The sequence below is a fragment of the Oncorhynchus kisutch genome, linkage group LG28, assembly GCF_002021735.2.
Source record: "Oncorhynchus kisutch isolate 150728-3 linkage group LG28, Okis_V2, whole genome shotgun sequence".
Lineage (NCBI taxonomy): Eukaryota > Metazoa > Chordata > Actinopteri > Salmoniformes > Salmonidae > Oncorhynchus > Oncorhynchus kisutch.
The window spans coordinates 46,067,444-46,092,770 of NC_034201.2; the positions used below are offsets into that span (position 1 = coordinate 46,067,444).

General features: G+C 46.9%; 1 protein-coding gene across 6 annotated transcripts in view; it reads left to right on the plus strand.

The window, feature by feature from the left end:
- Window positions 1-25,327, plus strand: part of LOC109873355 (myotubularin-related protein 4) — an 87,387-nt gene that overhangs the window by 37,872 nt on the left and 24,188 nt on the right. For 4 of the 6 annotated variants that reach the window (XM_031808632.1, XM_031808634.1, XM_031808633.1 and 1 more), the window contains 6 exons: window positions 1,973-2,062; window positions 13,167-13,283; window positions 17,860-17,889; window positions 19,294-19,376; window positions 22,258-22,424; window positions 23,382-23,478. In XM_031808632.1, the coding sequence (XP_031664492.1) occupies window positions 1,973-2,062; window positions 13,167-13,283; window positions 17,860-17,889; window positions 19,294-19,376; window positions 22,258-22,424; window positions 23,382-23,478 (584 nt within the window). The remainder of the gene's footprint in view (window positions 1-1,972; window positions 2,063-13,166; window positions 13,284-17,859; window positions 17,890-19,293; window positions 19,377-22,257; window positions 22,425-23,381; window positions 23,479-25,327) is intronic. The other 2 variants (XM_031808636.1, XM_031808635.1) reach the window with 1 other exon arrangement.

The following is a 25,327-nucleotide window of genomic DNA, read 5'->3' on the forward strand; positions in this document are numbered from 1 at the left end:
GGGTGACCTGCTGGGTGTGTTGGTGGTACCAGCTTCCCAGTTGGGTGACCTGCTGGGTGTGTTGGTGGTACCAGCTTCCCCGTTAGGTGACCTGCTGGGTGTGTTGGTGGTACCAGCTTCCCTGTTAGGTGACCTGCTGGGTGTGTTGGTGGTACCAGCTTCCCTGTTAGGTGACCTGCTGGGTGTGTTGGTGGTACCAGCTTCCCTGTTAGGTGACCAGCTTCCCCTTAGGTGACCTGCTGGGTGTGTTGGTGGTACCAGCTTCCCAGTTAGGTGACCTGCTGGGTGTGTTGGTGGTACCAGCTTCCCCGTTAGGTGACCTGCTGGGTGTGTTGGTGGTACCAGCTTCCCAGTTAGGTGACCTGCTGGGTGTGTTGGTGGTACCAGCTTCCCCGTTAGGTGACCTGCTGGGTGTGTTGGTGGTACCAGCTTCCCTGTTAGGTGACCTGCTGGGTGTGTTGGTGGTACCAGCTTCCCCGTTAGGTGACCTGCTGGGTGTGTTGGTGGTACCAGCTTCCCCGTTAGGTGACCTGCTGGGTGTGTTGGTGGTACCAGCTTCCCAGTTGGGTGACTTGCTGCGTGTGTTGGTGGTACCAGCTTCCCAGTTAGGTGACCTGCTGGGTGTGTTGGTGGTACCAGCTTCCCAGTTAGGTGACCTGCTGGGTGTGTTGGTGGTACCAGCTACCCCGTCAGGTGACCTGCTGGGTGTGTTGGTGGTACCAGCTTCCCCGTCAGGTGACCTGCTACTCCGTTAGGTGACCTGCTGGGTGTGTTGGTGGTACCAGCTTCCCCGTCAGGTGACCTGCTGGGTGTGTTGGTGGTACCAGCTTCCCCGTCAGGTGACCTGCTGGGTGTGTTGGTGGTACCAGCTTCCCCGTCAGGTGACCTGCTGGGTGTGTTGGTGGTACCAGCTTCCCCGTCAGGTGACCTGCTACCCCGTCAGGTGACCTGCTGGGTGTGTTGGTGGTGTACTGACCGTAGCCCAGCAGTGACCAATCCCATCCTTCATTCCTCTGTTTGCTGAAGCCTGTGTAGCACCCTGCGTCAAAGATTGCTGGCACTGTGTAAATGTTAAATAGTATATATAATATATATATATATAATAGTAAATGTTATATAGTATATATATATATATATATATAATAGTAAATGTTTGACATTCGACCGTAACACAGTTCCCGAAGACCGTTGTAAAACTGAGGAAAAAGATATTGGTGCTTTTATTGCCAAATTTCGTAACCGAACAATAACCCTTCCTCTAATTTATAATATATATTATTATTATTATTTTCTATGACCCAGAACAGGGAAGGGATTATATTTTGAGGGGTCATATATGGGCTTGAAAGATATTGCCTGGCCTGCACCCACACCACATCTCTCCTCCTGTTATCTGCCAATTCACCCTCCACCACAATGCATCGCAAATGGTCCCCTACTACCTCTTTAGTGCACTACTTTCTATGGGACCTGGTTCTAAAGTAGTGCACCAAAAAGGGATTCGGGTCCCATTTGGGACTTGGGAGTCCATCTGATGCGGAGGTCTTTCACCTAATTTATTATCCGAGGTCGATCACGGTCAATGTTTCATCTGCTACGTGACGCCTGTGGACTCGCTTCCTCCGCTGAGATGGCAGATTACCATACAGATGCTTGCTGGCGTAGGATCTGGAAAGAGTCCTGTGAGGGGAGTTAGTTGGGGGGGGGGGGCTTAATTGACCTTTTCCTGGGCGAGCGACGGTTTTGATTGAAGCCTCTGTTCTAGTGCTTTCTGTTTTGATCTGGTAAAGTGGTGCTGTACTGTTTTGATCTAGTAAAGTGGTGCTGTACTGTGTTTGATCTGGTAAAGTGGTGCTGTACTGTTTTGATCTGGTAAAGTGGTGCTGTACTGTGTTTGATCTGGTAAAATGGTGCTGTACTGTTTTTGTCACTATGGGAATGTGTGCTGACGTGTCACCTGCTTGTCTTCCAGGGTGAAGAGGGACCACCCAGTCTGGAGTACATCCAAGCCAAGGACCTGTTCCCCCCGAAGGAGCTGGTCAGTGAGGACGAGAACCTGCAGGTGGGTGGCTGGGAGCACACACACACCAGGTAGAGTAGACAAAGCCCACACACTAGGATAGTATTGTAAACATCTCATCTCTACAGTAAGCTATTTCTCTCTATGGGAATCTGCTGTGCGTGGGATGAGGCTGTTGTTCTGTAGAAACTCCGCTAGCGCATACTGTAGGTTCTGAAATACCAAGTCCTATAGGAAGGTTTGTAGTACACTAACTAACACTGTTCTCAGTTCTCAGTATTCATGCTTGTTCTAGAGTGGAGAGGTGTGTGTGTGTGTGTGTGTGTGTGTGTGTGTGTGTGTGTGTGGTCTTCATACTTACAACTCACATTCTTTTTTAAATTGTATTTATTTAACAAGGCAAGTCAGTTAAGATTTTTTTTTTTTTTTTACAATGTCGGCCTACACCCCGGCCAGACACTGGGCGTCGCCCTATGGGACTCCCAATCACGGCTGGGTGTGATACAGCCTGGATTCGAACCAGGGTGTCTGTAGTGACTCCTCTAGCACTGAGATGGAGTGCCTTAACCCACTGAGCCACTCGGGAGCCCCTACTGATGCCGATTTTTTTTTAAATTTAAATGTATTTATTTTTCTTCTTTTTACATTTTTTATTTTTATTTTTTGTATATTTATTATTATTATTATTATTATTATAAACTTTAAAAAAAAAATATTAACCAGAACAATTCTAATCAGGTCAAATTCAAGAAAATGTTCAACCAGATTGGCAACGTAAATGGAAATCATCTAACCTCATCCTCAGAGCAGTGATCCACTGTTACCCCGGGTTACCACTCCACGCAGGAGAAAGGGCTTTTAGAACTCAGTCAATTAGACCGGGTGTGGATTAGGCTAGGCAGGTGGCATGGCTGGGTCTGGCTGGGTGAGAGACGGCTAGCTGCGGTGGCAGTGGGCCAAGTCTATGAGCTCATCTGTAATCCTGTTTGAAATTAGAAGACCGCATTGCAGAGTAGCTCCCTGGAGAACTGGAAGCGAGGCTACTATTGTTAAGTTGGTACTGCAGGATAAAGGTGTCTGGGCTCAACACGTAATCAGGAAAGGGGGGATACCTAGTCAGTTGTCCAACTGAAATGTGTCTTCCGCATTTAACCCAACCCCTCTGAATCAGAGAGGTGCAGAGGGCTGCCTTAATCGCTATCCACGTCTTCGGCGCCCGGGGAACAGGGGTTTAACTGCTTTGCTCAGGTGATTCGATCCAACAACCTTTTGGTTACTGGCCCAATGCTCTAACCACTAGACTACCTGCAGACCAGGGATAGGGTAGAGTAGAGGATCAAATCCAACTTTTATCTAAATCATTGAAAATTGTAAAACACTTTACATTTATATTTTTATTTTATTTAACCTTTTTATTAACAAGGCAAATCAGTTAAGAACAAATTCTTTGTAGGATTTTTTTATGAATTTTATTTACAAATTATGGTGGAAAATAAGTATTTGGTCACCTACAAACAAGCAAGATTTCTGTCTCTCACAGACCTGTAACTTCTTCTTTAAGAGGCTCCTCTGTCCTCCACTCGTTACCTGTATTAATGGCACCTGTTTGAACTTGTTATCAGTATAAAAGACACCTGTCCACAACCTCAAACAGTCACACTCCAAACTCCACTATGGCCAAGACCAAAGAGCTGTCAAAGGACACCAGAAACAACATTTCTTGCACAATTGGTGGCTGACTAAATACTTTTTTCCCCCACTGTATATATTGCTGTCATCCATCCTGGTCCTGACCACAGATTTACCTTTTTGAATAGGTAAAAGGGAATTGGATGCTGCCTAACATGGCTTCAAAACACACAATGAGTACGTTTATAAAAAACATTAAAAAATAAATCCACACTAATAATATTAAACTGATTTATGGCAGTAGGCAGATTATGCAATAGTCATGTGAACACCTTTACTCTGCTTATCTGAGTCAGAGTAAGGTCAAAATCGAATTTAAGTAAAAGCCAATTATTTTTTATTTTTTTTACTTTTGAATTATTAGGACACGTAAACACCTTAATTGGCGTTCCGGCGGTGTCTTGACCTGCGCCGGGAACCAGCCGAGAGCCTCCCTCTTTATGCGCGTGTGAAGTGAGTTCGGAAACAACTGAATGGAGGAGTAGTTTTTTTGTCTGAACTCAGAATCAAAATATGCTTCCCAACAATAACATGGTCGCTGTGGTAGAATGTTTGTTTGTTTGTTTGTTTTGATTTGCGTTTTATCAGAGTGCCATCAGGTAGCCTGCTTTCAGATCTGTTCATGTAAAACAGGATTTATTAGGGAAATCGTTCTTTTTGCAAAGAATGTCAACATTTTTTAAAATCAAACTATTATATTAATCTCACTATCCACAATCACGTAATTGTGTGCATGTAAATCATTTATTGGATAATGTGAGATTTTTTCCAATTAAGCTTCTAGCATTACTAGTGTTAGCGCAATGACTGTGCATGCTAGCTGTTCCAGTAGACTTCGTCATTGCGCTATTAGCATTGGCTCTTAAAAACGTCCTTAAACTTCCTTCAAACGGCACACAGACACAAAAATGGTATCCGTGCTTTTATCTGACTCTGGGTATTTTTATTGATTTATTTCACCTTTTATTTAACCAGGTAAGCCAGTTGAGAACACCTTTATTTAACCAGGTAAGCCAGTTGAGAACACCTTTATTTAACCAGGTAGGCCAGTTGAGAACACCTTTATTTAACCAGGTAGGCCAGTTGAGAACACCTTTATTTAACCAGGTAGGCCAGTTGAGAACACCTTTATTTAACCAGGTAGGCCAGTTGAGAACACCTTTATTTAACCAGGTAGGCTAGTTGAGAACACCTTTATTTAACCAGGTAGGCCAGTTGAGAACACCTTTATTTAACCAGGTAAGCCAGTTGAGAACACCTTTATTTAACCAGGTAGGCCAGTTGAGAACAAGTTCTCATTTACAACTGCGACCTGGCCAAGATAAAGCAAAGCAGTGCGACACAAACAACAACAGAGTTACACATGGAATAAACAAACGTGCAGTCAATAACACAATAGAAAAGTCTATATACAGTAGAAAAACATCCTTAAATGACTAGTGCAATAAAACAATTGATTTCTTCATATACAGTACCAGTCAAAAGTTTGGGGTACACCTACTCATTCAAGGTTTTTTTTTCCCCTTTGGTTACTACATGATTCCATATGTGTTATTTCATAGTTTTGATGTCTTCACAATTATTCTATAATGTAGAAAATAGCAAAAATAAAGAATAAACTTTTGACTTATACTGTGTATCTCTCTGGAAAAATACTGTGAGAATGATGACATCCCCTTTTAGTGCAAGAGCTGAATGACTGCCTGAAATTTCAGCCTGTTTTTGGTGTGTTGGAGTTTTGGCCTGTCTGGTGACATCACCAGGCGGTGAATTAGTTACTAGACCAATAACAAAGAGTTCTCGACCTCTTTGCCAATAATGGCTGGTTTTCAGTTTTCCCCTTTCCTACTGAGACCACTCTCGGACAGTCCTTAACAAAATTGTTGTGAAATGGCTCATAGCTGAGATTTTTATTTTCCTATTTTTGACCAATTTTTTTAATTTTTTTAAACAATCACAGTAAAATACTTGAATTGTTAACCAGAAATTATTTGATATCGATAAAAAATGGTTTGCCATAATGTAGAAATATAGTAGACAGCATTAGCATAAAAATTCCACATTTTATATTTATACTATATTTGATTCACTTATTTTATACAATTTTGTGTTTTACTAAAACCTGATATTTAATTTAGGCATATTTTTTAAATTATTTTTGGGTGGATCCTATACTGTCAGAAGATCGGGGAGTGGTGGTTTCCTAGCGACCACCTTGGGAGTCATTTACTTCTGGTACTCCTTCCACAACAGACAGACACTAGACTTTTAATACTTCTTTCTGCTGAGCAATCTCCAGTCAACCATATCTGTTTTTCTCCCTAGATGTTCATTTCCTTACAGGGACCTACAGAGGCACTGTTATCAAGGCATTCATGTAATTATTGCTGTCAAGAGACTCCTCCTACTTTATATTTTTTTAATGTGTGTATAATTTGATTGTTCTCAATTGTTAGGTCAGCCTCAGGGAACCTCGTCCATTCTAGAGTGTTTTTAAAATAAAAAACACATTCTAACATGTTATTGTTCATGTCACATGATATGAGAAAGAAGAAGCATTTTAATGATGCTCTCTTGTTTTACCTTGAAATGATATGACCTTTTGGACTAACTTCTGAGTCTCTCTTTTTTTTAATATATATATATATATATATATATATATATATATATATAATGCCGTAGAATTAAACAATCACTCTTCTTCGATGGTGTCATAACACACAGCATTACCGACCGCCATAAAAAGCACGGTACTGTGTAATTTGAAGTGTTCTCAAGCTGCTCGCTCACTGTTAAAGTCCCAGTTATTTATTCTGTCATTTCTCTGTTCATGACCGGTCTTTATTCTTTGTGACTCTGATCTGTCTGGATGCCTAGTCACTTTATCCTGGTTTTATATACATACGGTATCTAACTCAAGTACCTCTGCACATTGATCTGGTACTTCCTGTATATAGCTCCACATTGATCTGGTACTAACCTGTATATAGCTCAACATTGATCTGGTACTTCCTGTATATAGCTCCACATTGATCTGGTACTTCCTGTATATAGCTCCACATTGATCTGGTACTGGTACTTCCTGTATATATCTCCACATTGATCTGGTACTGGTACTAACCTGTATATAGCTCCACATTGATCTGGTACTTCCTGTATATAGCTCCACATTGATCTGGTACTTCCTGTATATAGCTCCACATTGATCTGGTACTTCCTGTATATAGCTCCACATTGATCTGGTACTCCCTGTATATAGCTCCACATTGATCTGGTACTTCCTGTATATAGCTCCACAGTGATCTGGTACTTCCTGTATATAGCTCCACATTGATCTGGTACTTCCTGTATATAGCTCCACATTGATCTGGTACTTCCTGTATATAGCTCCACAGTGATCTGGTACTTCCTGTATATAGCTCCACATTGATCTGGTACTTCCTGTATATAGCTCCACATTGATCTGGTACTTCCTGTATATAGCTCCACATTGATCTGGTACTTCCTGTATATAGCTCCACAGTGATCTGGTACTTCCTGTATATAGCTCCACATTGATCTGGTACTTCCTGTATATAGCTCCATTCTTGTGTGTGGTATTTTATGGGGCGGCAGGTAGCCTAGTGGTTAGAGTTTTGGGCCAGTAACCGTAAAGGTTGCTAGATCGAATCCCCGAGCTGAACGAGGTAAAAATCTGTCATGCTGCCCCCTGAACAAGACTGTTAACCCACTGTTCCTAGGCCGTCATTATAAACAAGAGTTTGTTCTTAACTGACTTGCCTGGTTAAATAAAGGTAAAAGTTAGTTGCTATTTTTCTGTTTAAAATTCTGCATCGTTGGGAAAAGTTTGTAAGCAAGCTTTCCCCTGTATAATCTACTACACTGGTTGTATTTGGCGCATAGGATAAATAAATTGTGATTTTGAAGTGTTTCTTCTAGAGGCCTCCCCGCCTCGGCCCTGAGCAGAAACAACCCTCACCCTAGTTACTAGTGGAGATCTGAGAGGATTGGAAAGGCCTCTGCATCCCAATGTACCCTATTCCCTATGCAGTGCACTACTTTCTATGGGCCCTGGTCAAAACTAGTGCACTACTTTCTATGGGCCCTGGTCAAAACTAGTGCACTACATAGGAAATAGGGTACAATTTGGGACTTTGCCTATTGCCTGGTTAAAGGAAGTCTCCGGGCTCTCGCCTGTCTTGCTGACTTTGATCCTGTCTTTGATTGGCTCCTGCATGGCAGCACAAACCTCTCTTGTTGGAGCTGTAGCCCATGAAAAATGCATGTTCTCTAGGGGTATGGCATTCCCTTCCAACCTGCTGCAATCTACTAGGAGTGATGCACTGTAGCTTCTAATAGACAAGGAGCTCCCAGCTATAGAATGGATTAATACTTGTACTGCTCTGTGGGACTGTCTAAACTGCTCTGTGGGACTGTCTAACTGCTCTTTGGGACTGTCTTAACTGCTCTGTGGGACTGTCTTAGCTGCTCTGTGGGACTGTCTAACTGCTCTGTCTAACTGCTCTGTGGGACTGTCTTAACTGCTCTGTGGGACTGTCTAACTGCTCTGTGGTGCTGTGGGACTGTCTTAGCTGCTCTGTGGGACTGTCTTAGCTGCTCTGTGGGACTGTCTAACTGCTCTGTCTAACTGCTCTGTCTAACTGCTCTGTGGGACTGTCTTAGCTGCTCTGTGGGACTGTCTTAGCTGCTCTGTGGGACTGTCTTAGCTGCTCTGTGGGACTGTCTTAGCTGCTCTGTGGGACTGTCTTAGCTGCTCTGTGGGACTGTCTTAGCTGCTCTGTGGGACTGTCTTAGCTGCTCTGTGGGACTGTCTTAGCTGCTCTGTGGGACTGTCTTAGCTGCTCTGTGGGACTGTCTTAGCTGCTCTGTGATTGGTTGAGAAAATGGATGTGTGACTGTGTGTCATCCAATATTGCCTGTAGATAGGCAGACACAGGGAGACCGACTGAGAGGGTGACAAATAGACTTCCTGATGAAGTGGTTTTTATGAGCCGTTTGGGTCCATCTGCGCTGTTCCAAGTGTGTCTGTCTCCCCACAGCTGACCCCACAAGAGGATCCTCGTACCCGTTTTGTTTTATTCAAGTCAACCTCCCTCCTTTTTAGGCATCGGTTTAGTCGCTCCCTCTCTCGCTTATCACTCCCTCTGTCCTCCTCGTCTCTTGTTCTCCCCCCCTCTTTCCCTCTGTACCATTTCAGACAGTCATTCCCATGATAGTACCACACTGCCAACTGATGTCTTTAAAGGCACAGGGAGACCAGTAGGATTGCCGGCTGTAATTTGCAAACCAATTCTACGGGCTTACTGCAAGCTAATTAGACCCCCCCCACACACACCCCCCCACACACATTTGGAAAGTATTCAGACCCCTTGACTTTTTCCACATTTTATTACTTTAACAGCCTTTATTCTAAAATGGATTAATGAAATGAAAAATCCATAGATGATATCCCATAATGTTTGCAAATGTATTAAAAATAATTAATTATTTACATAATTATTCAGACCGTTTGCTATGACACTCAAAATTGAGTTCAGTTGCATCTTGTTTTCATTGATCACCCTTGAGGTGATGATTGGAGTCCACCTGTGTTAAATTTAATTGATTGGAAATTATTTGGAAAGGCACACACCTGTCTATATTAGGCCCCACAGTTGACAGTGCATGTCAGAGCAAAAACCAAGCCATGTCGAAGGAATTGTCCGTAGAGCTCCGAGACAGAAATGTGTCGAAACACAGATCTGGGGAAGGGTACCAGAAAATGTCTGCAGCATTGAAGGTCCCCAAGAACATAGTGGCCTCCAACATTCTTAAATGGAAGAAGTTTGGAACCACCAAGACTCTTCCCAGAGCTGGCCACCCGGCCAAACTGAGCATTCGGGGGAGAAGGGCCTTGGTAAGGGAGATGACCAAGAACCCGATGGTCACTCTGACAGAGCTCCAGAGTTCCTCTGTGGAGATGAGTGAACCTTCCAGAAGGACAACCATCTCTACAGCACTCCAACAAGCAGGCCTTTATGGTAGAGTGAACAGACAGAAGCCACTCTTCAGTAAAAGGCACATGACAGCCTGCTTGGAGTTTGCCAAAATGCACCTAAAGGACAAGATTCTCTGGTCTGATGAAACCAACATTGAACTTTTTGGCCTGAATGCCAAGTGTCACGTCTGTGGGAAACCTGTCACCATCCCTACAGTGAATATAAGTATTGGTTAGAGATTCACCACACACACACACACTGAAAAACACACACACACACACACTGAAACACACACACACTGAAACACACACACACTGAAACACACACTGAAACACACACAGTAATAAAGCGTCTCCCACTTTGCTTTACAGACCTGATAGTGACACCGGCGAACAAGACCAGAGCTTTGTTCCAGCCGGAGGAAGATGTGACCTCTACTCATGATGTCATTTAGACGTCACTCTGTAAAACCTCCCTCACAACTCACAGATGTTCCTCAGCTGACGCCTCTCTCCACTTTAATAAAAACACGAACAGAGGCATAATTTGTCACCATCACTATTAAATCATTCTCTTTAAAGTATGACTAAATGTTGAATTGAGGGAAGAGCTCTCTTGGGGGGGGGGGTGTAAGACGTTCTTAATGGGCTTCCTGTTTTAGAACAAGGTTTCTCTAACTCTGTCCTGCCCCCCCCCCCCCCCCCACTACACAGCTGAAACAAATAATCCATGTTTTTTTTATGATGTTTTGGATATTTGAATGTAGAGCTGAAACAGGGTGGTAAGAACCCATTAAAACAGGGTCTGAATGTAGAGCTGAAACAGGGTGGTAAGAACCCATTAAAACAGGGTCTGAATGTAGAGCTGAAACAGGGTGGTAAGAACCCATTAAAACAGGGTCTGAATGTAGAGCTGAAACAGGGTGGTAAGAACCCATTAAAACAGGGTCTGAATGTAGAGCTGAAACAGGGTGGTAAGAACCCATTAAAACAGGGTCTGAATGTAGAGCTGAAACAGGGTGGTAAGAACCCATTAAAACAGGGTCTGAATGTAGAGCTGAAACAGGGTGGTAAGAACCCATTAAAACAGGGTCTGAATGTAGAGCTGAAACAGGGTGGTAAGAACCCATTAAAACAGGGTCTGAATGTAGAGCTGAAACAGGGTGGTAAGAACCCATTAAAACAGGGTCTGAATGTAGAGCTGAAACAGGGTGGTAAGAACCCATTAAAACAGGGTCTGAATGTAGAGCTGAAACAGGGTGGTAAGAAAGAACCCATTAAAACAGGGTCTGAATGTAGAGCTGAAACAGGGTGGTAAGAAAGAACCCATTAAAACAGGGTCTGAATGTAGAGCTGAAACAGGGTGGTAAGAAAGAACCCATTAAAACAGGGTCTGAATGTAGAGCTGAAACAGGGTGGTAAGAAAGAACCCATTAAAACAGGGTCTGAATGTAGAGCTGAAACAGGGTGGTAAGAAAGAACCCATTAAAACAGGGTCTGAATGTAGAGCTGAAACAGGGTGGTAAGAACCCATTAAAACAGGGTCTGAATGTAGAGCTGAAACAGGGTTGTAAGGAAACAGGAACAGGAAATCCTGTTTTTAGACGACGTGAGCCATCCATTTGGAGTTTGGACACAGTCCACTTCCTTTTGTTTAGTTCCCCCCCCCCCCCCCCCCCCCCCACCCCGATCCCCCTCCACCTGGTTGGGTTTTTAAGCAGCTAAATGGCTGCTTCTGAAGGAAATGAAGAATGTGTTCTATTATATTGTGCTGGAGACCAATTATCTTAATGCGTGGTTCTTGTCCCTCCCTCGAGTCTCGATTCGCACCATATTCCCTAAACGGTGCACTACTTTTGACCAGAGCCCTTATGGGGTATAGGTTACGGTTTAGGATTCATCTCTGGGGAATCTGGGCTGAGGGCTGGGTCTAGGGGACTAATACAATGGCCACATAGCTGGAATGTTAATAGAAGGTTTGAGAGCCATCACACACACACACACACACACACACACTTCAACTTCCCTGCCATCCTGTTTAGCCTGTCGGCCTGCTCAGGCTCAAAGACCAACCCGCATGCTATCCTCTCTCACAGAGGTCGTTTTATGCTAGTACGGCTATGTGCTAATTGGGACTGCCGCAAGCACTCTTTTATTTTCCACCAACTGTCCCATGTTCCAACCTCCTAGTACACAGTTCTGGAAGGGTACGCCAGCCAGGGAGCGACGTAGTGTCTGGCCACTGGGTAGAGGCGCTGCTCAGTGGCTTTCTGTTTGTAGTGAGGTATTACATCCCTAGGGATCTCTCACTCCCCTCTCGCACTTGCTCTCTCTCTCGCTCTCTCTCCCCCTCACTCGCTCTTGCTCTCTCGCTCCCCTCTCTTGCTCTCTCTCTCTTCTCTCGCTCCCCTCTCTCGCTCTCTCTCTCTTCTCTCGCTCTCTCCCCCTCGCTCTCTCCCCCTCACGCTCTCTCTCCACCTCGCTCTCTCTCCCCCTCGCTCCCCCTCGCTCTCTCGCTCCCCTCTCGCACTTGCTCTCTCTCTCTCCTTGCTTTCTCTCTCCTCGCTCTCTCCCCCTCGCTCGCTCTCTCTCCCCCTCGCTCGCTCTCTCTCCTCCTCGCTCTCTCCCCCTCGCTCTCTCTCTCTCCTCCTCGCTCTCTCCCCCTCGCTCTCTCTCTCTCCCCCTCGCTCTCTCTCTCTCCCCCTCGCTCGCTCTCTCTCCCCCTCGCTCGCTCTCTCTCCCCCTCGCTCGCTCTCTCTCCCCCTCGCTCGCTCTCTCTCCCGCTCGCTCGCTCTCTCTCCCGCTCGCTCGCTCGCTCTCTCCTCTCGCGCTCTCTCCCCTCTCCTATCCATGTGGTCCTCTTTACCATTAGAAATATAATCTAGTCATTCTATGTCTATGCTGTTTTTTAACCAAAGCAGATCTCCATGGTAACCATTGTCCAGTCAAGCTGTAAGGTTCAGTGAGTGTAAATAGCTAAGCAGCGGAGTTTGTGGTCTCTCTTCAGAAGACTAAATCCATCTTAGATCATAACAGGTCCTCCAGAAACAGCCCTGGAAACACACTGGGCGTGTCATTGTACTGTATTTTAATGTTGCGTGATTCCTGGTGGAAACGAGTATGTTTTATTTAAGAGATCGGTTGGTTGTCCACTGGACATCATTTTATTTTGTTCTGGTTTGATGTGTGTGTGTGGCTGTTCACCCCTGACAGAGTAGACGAGGACAGAGTAGACAAGGACAGAGTAGACGAGGACAGAGTAGACGAGGACGATAAATATTCAGGTCTAAAGTTGATGTAACACTGCAGTGTTTTAATGTTTGTTTCCTGTGTTTGTTATTCTGTTATTTTTTGGGGGGGGTATTTTTGTCCTTTTCACACCGTTGATCTGGTGTTGTCTTTTTAACGTTGCGTCATTGTAGTCTTAATACAAAAGGTTAACGTTTGCGTCCCCTCCAGGTGCCGTTCCCAGCTCTTCAGGGGGAAGGGGTGGAGTATCTGGGCCGAGCCGATGACGCCGTCATCGCCATCTCCAACTACAGGCTCCACATCAAGTTCAAGGACTCCGTCATCAATGTAAGACACAATGCACACACAGCCTGCTTCCTAATGGTCCTCCTCTAGCCTCCTCACCCCCTGGTGCTTGGTCCTCCTCTAGCCTCCTCACCCCCTGGTGCTTGGTCCTCCTCTAGCCTCCTCACCCCCTGGTGCTTGGTCCCCCTCTCACCCCCTGGTGCTTGGTCCCCCTCTCACCCCCTGGTGCTTGGTCCTCCTCTAGCCCCTGGTGCTTGGTCCTCCTCCAGCCTCCTCACCCCCTGGTGCTTGGTCCTCCTCTAGCCCCTGGTGCTTGGTCCTCCTCTAGCCCCTGGTGCTTGGTCCTCCTCTAGCCTCCTCACCCCCTGGTGCTTGGTCCTCCTCTAGCCTCCTCACCCCCTGGTACTTGGTCCCCCTCTCACCCCCTGGTGCTTGGTCCCCCTCTCACCACCTGGTGCTTGGTCCTCCTCTAGCCTCCTCACCCCCTGGTGCTTGGTCCTCCTCTCAGCCCCTGGTGCTTGGTCCCCCTCTCAGCCCCTGGTGCTTGGTCCCCCTCTCAGCCCCTGGTGCTTGGTCCCCCTCTCAGCCCCTGGTGCTTGGTCCCCCTCCTCACCCCCTGGCGCTTGGCAGTGCGCTGGTCACCACAGAGAGCGGTGCATTGAGCAGTGTCTCTGATCTCACCAGCCAGGACTGTTTTGACGTGGCCTCTGGGGTTTTAGGGAGCCGGTGCCAATGATTCCTTACTTGCATAGACACACACACACACACACACACACACACGTCCCCTCCTACTGACATCAGCCCTGCTGTAATACAAACAGCCTAGTTGTTTTCATTCACTGACCTGGCAGAGAGATTCCTCCTCCCTCTCCTCTCTCTCCCCAACTCCAGTCAGCTTGCAGAGGCCTTGTAGCAGGACTCACATAGGTCTGCACTGTCAGAGTTTATGCTTCCTTCATATCAAAATGTTCAATTCCCAGGGGTTTTTTTTCTCCCCTTTTTTACTGTCTGTTTGTTCAAAAGTATTCTGGGTAATATGTAGGGTTTAGCAACATTTCTAGTAGTAAACGTTAAGTAACATTTCTGAAAAGTGGCACGCCGTACAGTAGGATTGGCATTCTGTCTCTATAGCCAGGATTAAGCAACATCTCAAAGAAGAGAAGTGGAGGATTGGCGTTTTGACAGTGCAAGCAGGGTCCTGCACTGAACCTAGTCAGAGGCACAGATGAACTGTAGTAACCGTTAGTAACCGTTAGCCAACCAGCTCGCTCCCCTAAGCCACCTCCTTCTAATCGCTCTGTTCTCACCCTTTGAGCCCATTGAGGTTATTCCATTCTCTCCTATTCCCTTCTCTCCTTTCTTCTCTCCCTTCTCTCCTTTTCTTCTCTTCTCTCCTTTTCTTCTCTCCTTTTCTTCTCTCCTCTCCTTTTCTTCTCTCCTTTCTTCTCTCCTCTCCTTTTCTTCTCTCCTCTCCTTTTCTTCTCTTCTCTCCTCTTTTCTTCTCTCCTTTTCTTCTCTTCTCTCCTCTTTTCTTCTCTCCTTCTCTTCTCTCCTCTCCTCTCCTCTTCTCTTCTCTCCTTCTCTTCTCTCCTCTCCTCCTCTTCTCTTCTCTCCTCTTCTCTTCTCTCCTCTTCTCTTCTCTTCTCTTCTCTCCTCTTCTCTTCTCTCCTCTTGTCTTCTCTTCTCTCCTCTTCTCTTCTCTTCTCTCCTCTTCTCTTCTCTCCTCTTCTCTTCTCTTCTCTCCTCTTCTCTCCCCTTCTCTTCTCTCCTCTTCTCTTCTCTTCTCTTCTCTTCTCTCCTCTTCTCTTCTCTCCTCTTCTCTTCTCTTCTCTCCTTTTCTTCTCTCCTTCTCTTCTCTCCTTCTCTTCTCTCCTCTTCTCTTCTCTTCTCTCCTCTCTCCTCTTCTCTCCTTCTCTTCTCTTCTCTTCTCTTCTCTCCTTCTCTTCTCTCCTCTTCTCTCCTTCTCTTCTCTCCTCTTCTCTCCTTCTCTTCCCTTCTCTCCTTCTCTTCTCTTCTCTTCTCTTCTCTCTTCTCTTCTCTCCTTCTCTTGGTTGTGATTTTTCTTCTCTGCTTCAGTTTATTATCTACCATCTGTAGCTCACTGTCTTGATGTTCCATTTAACTTCCACTTCCTTCTGTTTTATTTCTTTAGTTTAATCATTTTTCCATTTCCTCCCGTCTTGACACCGCCTCTCTCTGCTATCCCTCTTTCTCTCTCTCCTGCTCTCTCTCTCTCTCTGCCACTCCCTCTTTCTCTCTCTCTCTGCTTTCTCTCTCTCTCTGCTTTCTCTCTCTCTCTGCTCTCTCTCTCTCTCTGCTCTCCCTCTTTCTCTCTCTCTCTGCTCTCCCTCTTTCTCTCTCTCTCTGCTCTCCCTCTTTCTCTCTCTCTCTGCTCTCCCTCTTTCTCTCTCTCTCTGCTCTCCCTCTTTCTCTCTCTCTCTGCTCATCCTCTTTCTCTCTCTCTCTGCTCATCCTCTTTCTCTCTCTCTCTGCTCATCCTCTTTCTCTCTCTCTCTGCTCTCCCTCTTTCTCTCTCTCTCTGCTCTCCCTCTTTCTCTCTCTCTCTGCTCTCCCTCTTCTCTCTCTCCCTCTTTCTCTCTCTCTCTGCTCTCCCTCTTTCTCTCTCTCTCTGCTCTCCCTCTTTCTCTCTCTCTCTGCTCTCCTCTTTTCTCTCTCTCTGCTCTCCCTCTTTCCTCTCTCTCTCTGCTCTCCCTCTTTCTCTCTCTCTCTGCTCTCCCTCTTTCTCTCTCTCTCTGCTCTCCCTCTTCTCTCTCTCTCTGCTCTCCCTCTTTCTCTCTCTCTCTGCTCTCCCTCTTTCTCTCTCTCTCTGCTCTCCCTCTTTCTCTCTCTCTCTGCTCTCTCTCTTTCTCTCTCTCTCTGCTCTCTCTCTTTCTCTCTGCTCTCCCTCTTTCTCTCTCTCTCTGCTCTCTGCTCTCTCTTTCTCTCTGCTCTCCCTCTTTCTCTCTCTCTCTGCTCTCCCTCTTTCTCTCTCTCTCTGCTCTCTCTCTCTCTGCTCTCCCTCTTTCTCTTCTCTCTCTGCTCTCCCTGCTCTCTCTCTCTCTCTGCTCTCCCTCTTTCTCTCTCTCTCTGCTCTCTCTCTCTCTCTGCTCTCCCTCTTTCTCTCTCTCTCTGGTTTCCCTCTTTCTCTCTCTCTCTGCTCTCCCTCTTTCTCTCTCTCTCTGCTCTCCCTCTTTCTCTCTCTCTCTGCTCTCCCTCTTTCTCTCTCTCTCTGCTCTCCCTCTTTATCTCTCTCTCCCTCTTTCTCTCTCTCTGCTCTCCCTCTTTCTCTCTCTCTGCTCTCCCTCTTTCTCTCTCTCTGCTCTCCCTCTTCTCTCTTCTCTTCTCTCCCTCTTTCTCTCTCTCTGCTCTCCCTCTTTCTCTCTCTCTCTGCTCTCCCTCTTTCTCTCTCTCTCTGCTCTCCTCTTTCTCTCTCTCTCTCTTTCTCTGCTCTCTCTCTCTCTCTGCTCATCCTCTTTCTCTCTCTCTCTGCTCTCCCTCTTTCTCTCTCTCTCTGCTCTCCCTCTTTCTCTCTCTTCTCTGCTCTTTCTCTCTCTCTGCTCATCCTCTTTCTCTCTCTCTACTGCCTCCCTTTTTTCCCTTTCCCTCTTTCTCTCTCTCTCTGCTCTCCCTCTTTTCTCTCTCTCTCTGCTCTCCCTCTTTTCTCTCTCTCTCTGCTCTCCCCCTCTTTCCTCCTCTCTTCTCTCTTCTCTGCTGCTCTCTCTCTCTCTGCTCATACCTCTTTCTCTCTCTCTGCTCTCCCTCTTTCTTCTCTCTCTGCTCTCCCTCTTTCTCTCTCCTGCTCTTGCTCTTCTCTCTCTCTGCTCATCCTCTTTCTCTCTCTCTCTGCTCTCCCTCTTCTCCTCTCTCTCTGCTCTCCCTCTTTCTCTCTCTCTCTGCTCTCCCTCTTTCTCTCTCTCTGCTCTTCCCTCTTTCTCTCTCTCTCTGCTCTCCCTCTTTCTCTCTCTCTCTGCTCTCCCTCTTTCTCTCTCTCTCTGCTCTCCCTCTTTCTCTCTGCTCTCCCTCTCTCTCTCTCTCTCTGCTCTCCCTCTTTCTCTCTCTCTTGCTCATCCTCTTTCTCTCTCTCTCTGCTCTCCCTCTTTCTCTCTCTCTCTGCTCTCTCTCTCTCTCTGCTCTCTCTCTCTCTGCTCTCCCTCTTTCTCTCTCTCTCTGCTCTTTCTCTCTCTCTGCTCATCCTCTTTCTCTCTCTCTCTGCTCTCCCTCTTTCTCTCTCTCTCTGCTCTCCCTCTTTCTCTCTCTCTCTGCTCTCCCTCTTTCTCTCTCTCTCTGCTCATCCTCTTTCTCTCTCTCTCTGCTCATCCTCTTTCTCTCTCTCTCTGCTCATCCTCTTTCTCTCTCTCTCTGCTCATCCTCTTTCTCTCTCTCTCTGCTCATCCTCTTTCTCTCTCTCTCTGCTCATCCTCTTTCTCTCTCTCTCTGCTCATCCTCTTTCTCTCTCTCTCTGCTCATCCTCTTTCTCTCCCTCTCTGCTCCCCCCTCTTTCTCTCTCTGCTCCCCCCTTCTTTCTCTCTCTGCTCCCCCCCTCTTTCTCTCTCTGCTCCCCCCCTCTCGGTCTGTTTCTTCTCCCTCTCTGTTCCTGGTGCCTGTTACTGTGTTGTAGACCTATCCAGGTGTGGACAATCACATTTCTGTGAGTACATTGTGTCAATGGCAACCCTCAGCTCCCCCCGTCCTCCCTCACAGTCTAGACAAGCTTCTGTCATTAATTCTCTGTTGGGTTCAGACTGACTGCTGCTGGATTAATGCGCACCCTAGAAGAATAAAATCTCATTTTAACTTTTCAATTGGAAGCAATCTAACCCCCCCCCTCCCCACCCACCCACCCACCAGCGTGGATGGTGATTGGTCAGCCCCAATCAAAAGTCAAGCCTCATTGGGTAATTGTATAACTGTTGAGTTTGGAGTGCTGTCATTAACACCTCTGACCCTGTGGACCAATAACAGAGCTGCGGTAATGGAACACGGCAGACTCAGCATGACAGAGGGAACACTCTAGAATCAGGCTCAGCATGACAGAGGGAACACTCTAGAATCAGGCTCAGCATGACAGAGGGAACACTCTAGAATCAGGCTCAGCGTGACAGAGGGAACACTCTAGAATCAGGCTCAGCGTGACAGAGGGAACACTCTAGAATAGACTACAGGCCTTGACCTAAAATGATTATATGGTTGTATAATGGTTGTTGTTTTTGTATGAATGAGATTAACTGTGTGGCAATTTACTATATGACAACTATGAAAAGTGTAAATACCTTGACATATAAACTTTCTAGTTTATTGACTTGATTTTATAAGGAAGTTCAAGTGATGCCGCTGTTTTTTAAAAGGCTAGATATTGCCGTTGCTATGGAGATGTTGTTGCGTGGTCCGTTTTAGGCCTATATACCTAAACAGAGGCTTGACTGAATTTACATAACCAATGGGGAGAGTTAAGTCTACCACCAATGGGGAGAGTTAAGTCTACCACCAATGGGGAGAGTTAAGTCTACCACCAATGTCATCTTCCAATCCTCACTGAAGTGCTACCTCTGCTGTGTGTGTGTGTGGGGGGGGGGGGGGGGAAATGTCTGGCTACCTCAGCGGTGTGTGTGTGGGGGGGGTGGGAGGATATGTCTGGCTACCTCAGCGGTGTGTGTGTGTGGGGGGGAATATGTCTGGCTACCTCAGCTGTGTGTGGGGGGGGGGGGGGGAGATATGTCTGGCTACCTCAGCTGTGTGTGGGGGGGGTGGGGAAATATGTCTGGCTACCTCAGCTGTGTGTGTGTGGGGGGGAGGGGAGATATGTCTGGCCTCCTCAGCTGTGTGTGTGTGGGGGGGTGGGGAAATATGTCTGGCTACCTCAGCTGTAGGGGGGGGGGGATATGTCTGGCTACCTCAGCTGTGTGTGTGTGGGGGGGGGGAGATATGTCTGGCTACCTCAGCTGTGTGTGTGGGGGGGGGCTACCTCCTCGGGCTCGCAGCCTACTCTACAATAGCGTAGCTAAACTAGAAGTGTTGTGGGTCCTGTGTAATGTCTCTCTGGCTCCCCCTGCAGGTACCTCTGATGCTGATCGAGAGTGTGGAGAGCAGACACATGTTTCAACTGCACATCACCTGCAAGGACTCTAAAGTTGTCAGGTAAATAGAGAGAGAAACTCCTATGGTGATTGGTCAGATTTATAACTACACTGGCCAGTGACCTATGGTGATTGGTCAGATTGATAACTACACTGGCCAGTGACCTATGGTGATTGGTCAGATTGATAACTACACTGGCCAGATACCTTTGCCCCATGAATCATGTTTTTTAAATATTTTTTCCTACCAGATCAAAAATAAGATTTAGTTTTCATAATAGTATTCATTTTAGATTTATGTTTGATTTGATTTGACATAATTTTTTTTTTATTTTTTATATTTAACTGCATTTATAGGCTCAGTTCTAAAACAAGGAGTCTCGTGTGTGTGTGTGTGTGTGTGTGTGTGTGTGTGTGTGTGTGTGTGTGTGTGGATTTTCCACAATATTTCTACTAGTGAGAACTGTTGAGAGAAGGACCTCTTTGTTATTTTCCTTGGAGTTGGAAAACAGATGTCATGAGTTTGGCTTAAGAACTGGTTTGGCTCAAAAAACATTTAGATGGCTATTTTTTGTTGTGTTTTTTTGTTGTTGTTGTAAAGACTTGGAGTTTTCAACTGAACTAAGAGCCCACTTTCTCTCTCATAGACACACACATCAGAAGTATTTCCATGTCTTTGATTGTGACTTTTACCATATTGAATAAGCCTCTTCACTTAATGCTGGTGTTTCTAGCTCCAACAGAGCAGTAATGCTGGTGTTTCTAGCTCCAACAGAGCAGTAATGCTGGTGTTTCTAGCTCCAACAGAGCAGTAATGCTGGTGTTTCTAGCTCCAACAGAGCAGTAATGCTGGTGTTTCTAGCTCCAACAGGGCAGTAATGCTGGTGTTTCTAGCTCCAACAGGGCAGTAATGCTGGTGTTTCTAGCTCCAACAGAGCAGTAATGCTGGTGTTTCTAGCTCCAACAGGGCAGTAATGCTGGTGTTTCTAGCTCCAACAGAGCAGTAATGCTGGTGTTTCTAGCTCCAACAGGGGCAGTGTTGCGCGTGTTTCTAGCTCCAACAGGGGCAGTAATGCTGGTGTTTCTAGCTCCAACAGAGCAGTAATGCTGGTGTTTCTAGCTCCAACAGAGCAGTAATGCTGGTGTTTCTAGCTCCAACAGAGCAGTAATGCTGGTGTTTCTAGCTCCAACAGGGTCAGTAATGCTGGTGTTTCTAGTTCCAACAGAGCAGTAATGCTTGTGTTTCTAGCTCCAACAGGGGCAGTAATGCTGGTGTTTCTAGCTCCAACAGGGGCAGTAATGCTGGTGTTTCTAGCTCCAACAGGGGCAGTAATGCTGGTGTTTCTAGCTCCAACAGGGGCAGTAATGCTGGTGTTTCTAGCTCCAACAGAGCAGTAATGCTGGTGTTTCTAGCTCCAACAGAGCAGTAATGCTGGTGTTTCTAGCTCCAACGGAGCAGTAATGCTGGTGTTTCTAGCTCCAACAGGGTCAGTAATGCTGGTGTTTCTAGCTCCAACAGGGTCAGTAATGCTGGTGTTTCTAGCTCCAACAGAGCAGTAATGCTGGTGTTTCTAGCTCCAACAGAGCAGTAATGCTGGTGTTTCTAGCTCCAACAGAGCAGTAATGCTGGTGTTTCTAGCTCCAACAGAGCAGTAATGCTGGTGTTTCTAGCTCCAACAGGGTCAGTAATGCTGGTGTTTCTAGTTCCAACAGAGCAGTAATGCTTGTGTTTCTAGCTCCAACAGGGGCAGTAATGCTGGTGTTTCTAGCTCCAACAGGGGCAGTAATGCTGGTGTTTCTAGCTCCAACAGGGGCAGTAATGCTGGTGTTTCTAGCTCCAACAGGGGCAGTAATGCTGGTGTTTCTAGCTCCAACGGAGCAGTAATGCTGGTGTTTCTAGCTCCAACGGAGCAGTAATGCTGGTGTTCCTAGCTCCAACGGAGCAGTAATGCTGGTGTTTCTAGCTCCAACGGAGCAGTAATGCTGGTGTTTCTAGCTCCAACAGGGGCAGTAATGCTGGTGTTTCTAGCTCCAACGGAGCAGTAATGCTGGTGTTTCTAGCTCCAACAGGGGCAGTAAAACTGGTGTTTCTAGCTCCAACAGAGCAGTAAAACTGGTGTTTCTAGCTCCAACAGAGCAGTAATGCTGGTGTTTCTAGCTCCAACAGGGTCAGTGTTGCGCGTGTTTCTAGCTCCAACAGGGTCATTGTTGCGCGTGTTTCTATCTCCAACAGGGTCAGTAATGCTGGTGTTTCTAGCTCCAACAGAGCAGTAATGCTGGTGTTTCTAGCTCCAACGGAGCAGTAATGCTGGTGTTTCTAGCTCCAACAGGGTCAGTGTTGCGCGTGTAGCAGAGTAGATGTGTTGATAGAATTGAGCGTTTTTCCTCAGATATCCTTTATTAAATACTGCCCCAGGATATGCGGTTTCCAGTTTGCACACAGTCCATTGTAGTTACTTGGGGGACGGGGGAGTGGGGGGGAGCGACTGGGGAGGGGGGAGGGGTGGGGGGATATACTCGGCAGTGATGATGACTGAAGAAAATTCTCTCGGGAGGTAATGCGGTCGCCATTTTGATGGTGAGGTATTTCAGATCGGGAGAACAAAAGGAAAAAGGACTTCCAGTACGTTGTCACAATTACACCATGAGTTATTAATAATTAAACAAACCCCTTCTGGCTTTCTTTTTCCTGGAGACTTCTGTCTTCCTGTCCACGCGATGGTCGATGATGTGGTGAAACCGTGGTGATGATGTGGTGAAACTGTGATGATGTGGTGATAATGTGATAATGTGGTGAAACTGTGATAAAGTGGTGATAAAGCGGCGATGATAATGTGATGATGATGTGGTGATAATGTGGTGAAACCGCGATAATGCTTTTAAAGGTCCTGACCATCCTCTGACTTCCTGTCCTTTTTGTTGTTGTTCTGTTATCTCCTCAGATGCCACTTCTCCACGTTCAAGCAGTGCCAGGAGTGGCTGAGACGTCTGAACCGGACCATAGCCCACCCTGGCAGGTTGGAGGATCTGTTCGCCCTGGCCTACCACGCCTGGTGTCTGGGGAGCAGCACGGATGACGAGGACCAGCACCTACACCTCTGTAGACCAGGTCAGAGTCACGCACAGACTGACTGACTGTCTGGCTGTCTCTGACTGACTGTCTGGCTGTCTCTGACTGACTGTCTGGCTGTCTCTGGTCTGGCTGTCTCCTGTCTGTCTCTGGTCTGTCTGTCTCCTGTCTGTCTCTGGTCTGTCTGTCTCCTGTCTGTCTCTGGTCTGTCTGTCTCCTGTCTGTCTCTGGTCTGTCTGTCTCCTGTCTGTCTCTGGTCTGTCTGTCTCCTGTCTGTCTCTGGTCTGTCTGTCTCCTGTCTGTCTCTGGTCTGTCTGTCGTCTGTCTCTGGTCTGTCTGTCTCCTGTCTGTCTGTCTGTCTGTCTCCTGTCTGTCTGTCTGTCTCCTGTCTGTCTGTCTGTCTCCTGTCTGTCTGTCTGTCTGTCTCCTGTCTGTCTGTCTGTCTGTCTCCTGTCTGTCTGTCTGTCTGTCTCCTGTCTGTCTGTCTGTCTGTCTCCTGTCTGTCTGTCTGTCTGTCTCCTGTCTGTCTGTCTGTCTGTCTCCTGTCTGTCTGTCTGTCTGTCTCCTGTCTGTCTCCTGTCTGTCTGTCTCCTGTCTGTCTGTCTCCTGTCTGTCTGTCTCCTGTCTGTCTGTCTCCTGTCTGTCTGTCTCCTGTCTGTCTGTCTCCTGTCTGTCTGTCTGTCTCTGAGTTTACGGCTCAGAGAACTGAATTGTTTATAGCCTTCATCACTTCACTCCCAACAGACAAACAGATATTTACAGACAAACACGTGTGTGTGTGTGTGTGTGTGTGTGTGTGTGTGTGTGTGTGTGCCTGCGGATACACACAGTAAAGCACAGAGAATATACCGATTTTTGTGCTTAAGAATGAATGAACTGAGGGTTCTGGTTCCCTTTGTGTTCATATCACATCATCCCTTTCCCTCATTGACAGGTGACCATGTCCTCTTTCTCTCTGTGTGTAGGTGACCATGTCCTCTTTCTCTCTGTGTGTAGGTGACCATGTTCGTCAGAGGCTGCAGATGGAGGTTAAGAGGATGGGCTTTGACATGCAGAACGCCTGGAGAGTGTCTGACATCAACCTCAAATACAAGTACGACACACACACACACACACACTGACACACACACACACACACACACACACACTGACACACACAGACACATTGACCCCCCCCCCCAGTCTCAACGCGGAGCAGGATGATTTATGATCAAACTGCTGCCTCATCATGTACGACACAGCACCACCCCCTTAATTAGCCAGCCCACGGTCTCCTAAGCAGGCACGTCTGTCTGTGCTGTCAGACGGTCCCAGACTAGCTAACGGAACAGACTGGATGGGGAGAGTGACTCAGCATTTCAAAGAGCATTTTCTGTGCCAGTCGGTGTTTAAACCTTCTTCTCTCTCCGTCATTACTTGGCTCTTGATCATCTGTGTGACAGCTCTGTGGGAGGGAGGGAGGGCAGTAGGGAGGACAGTAGGGAGAGAGGGAGGACAGTAGGGAGAGAGGGAGGACAGTAGGGAGAGAGGGAGGACAGTAGGGAGAGAGGGAGGACAGTAGGGAGAGAGGGAGGACAGTAGGGAGAGGGGGAGGAAGGACAGGAGGGAGGGAGGAAGGAAGGACAGGAGGGGGAGGAAGGACAGGAGGGAGGGAGGACAGTAGGGAGAGAGGAAGGAAGGACAGTAGGGAGAGGGGGAGGAAGGACAGGAGGGAGGGAGGACAGTAGGGAGAGAGGGAGGACAGGAGGGAGGGAGGGAGGAAAGACAGTAGGGAGAGAGGGAGGAAGGACAGTAGGGAGGAAGGACAGTAGGGAGAGAGAGGGAGGACAGTAGGGAGGGAGGGAGGGAGGACAGTAGGGAGGGAGGGAGGACAGGAGGGAGGGAGGGAGGAAGGACAGGAGGGAGAGAGGGAGGAAGGACAGTAGGGAGGAAGGACAGTAGGGAGGGAGGGAGGACAGTAGGGAGGGAGGGAGGACAGTAGGGAGGGAGGGAGGGATGGAGGACAGTAGGGAGGGAGGGAGGAAGGACAGTAAGGAGGGAGGACAGTAGGGAGGGAGGGAGGAAGGACAGTAGGGAGAGAGGGAGGACAGTAGGGAGGACAGTAGGGAGGGAGGGAGTCTCTGAATGTCCTTGAGTGGCCCATCCATAGCCCGGACTTGAACCCCATCGAACATCTCTGGAGAGAGCTTAAAATGGCTGTGCAGCAACATTCCCCATCCAACCTGACAGAGCTTGAGACGATTTGCTGAGAAGACAAAATACCCAAATTCAGATGTGCCAAGCTTGTAGCATCATACCCAAGAAGGCTCGAGACTTTAATCGCCAACAAAGTACTGAGTAAAGGGTCTGAAAACTTATGGAAATGTCTAATTTCAGTTTTTTTTTAAATAAATTAGCAAACATTTCTAAAAACCTGGTTTCACTTTGTCGTTATGGGGTATTGTGTGGAGATTTCAGATGAGGAAAAACAATTGAATCAATTTTAGAATAAGACTGTAATGTAACAAAATGTGGGGGAAAATCAAGGGGTCTGAATACTTTCTGAATGCCCTGTAAAAGTACGAAGTAGAGGAGGCATGGAGATGGTGTTGTGTTGGGCCGTCAGAACAGATTATCGGCAAAATAGATTATTGAACAGATTATCGTCAAAAATAGATTAGAAAAATATTTGCTATGATGTTGAGCGAGGGGAGAGCCTCCGGAATATCTCAGATTTCTCCAAGCGGTGCTTGAAAACAATCTCTCTCTAATACACTCTCACCTAAAATGGCGTCAAACAGTCTTGATGCCCTACCTTGATAATTACCCTGCTTTACTGTGTGGTTTATATGTTTATTAGTATTTATCTCGCAGTACCGTACTTTTAGAGCTCGTCAGTGTTGATACCACATACACTACCGTTCAAACGTTTGGGGTCGCTTAGAAATGTCCTTGATACCACA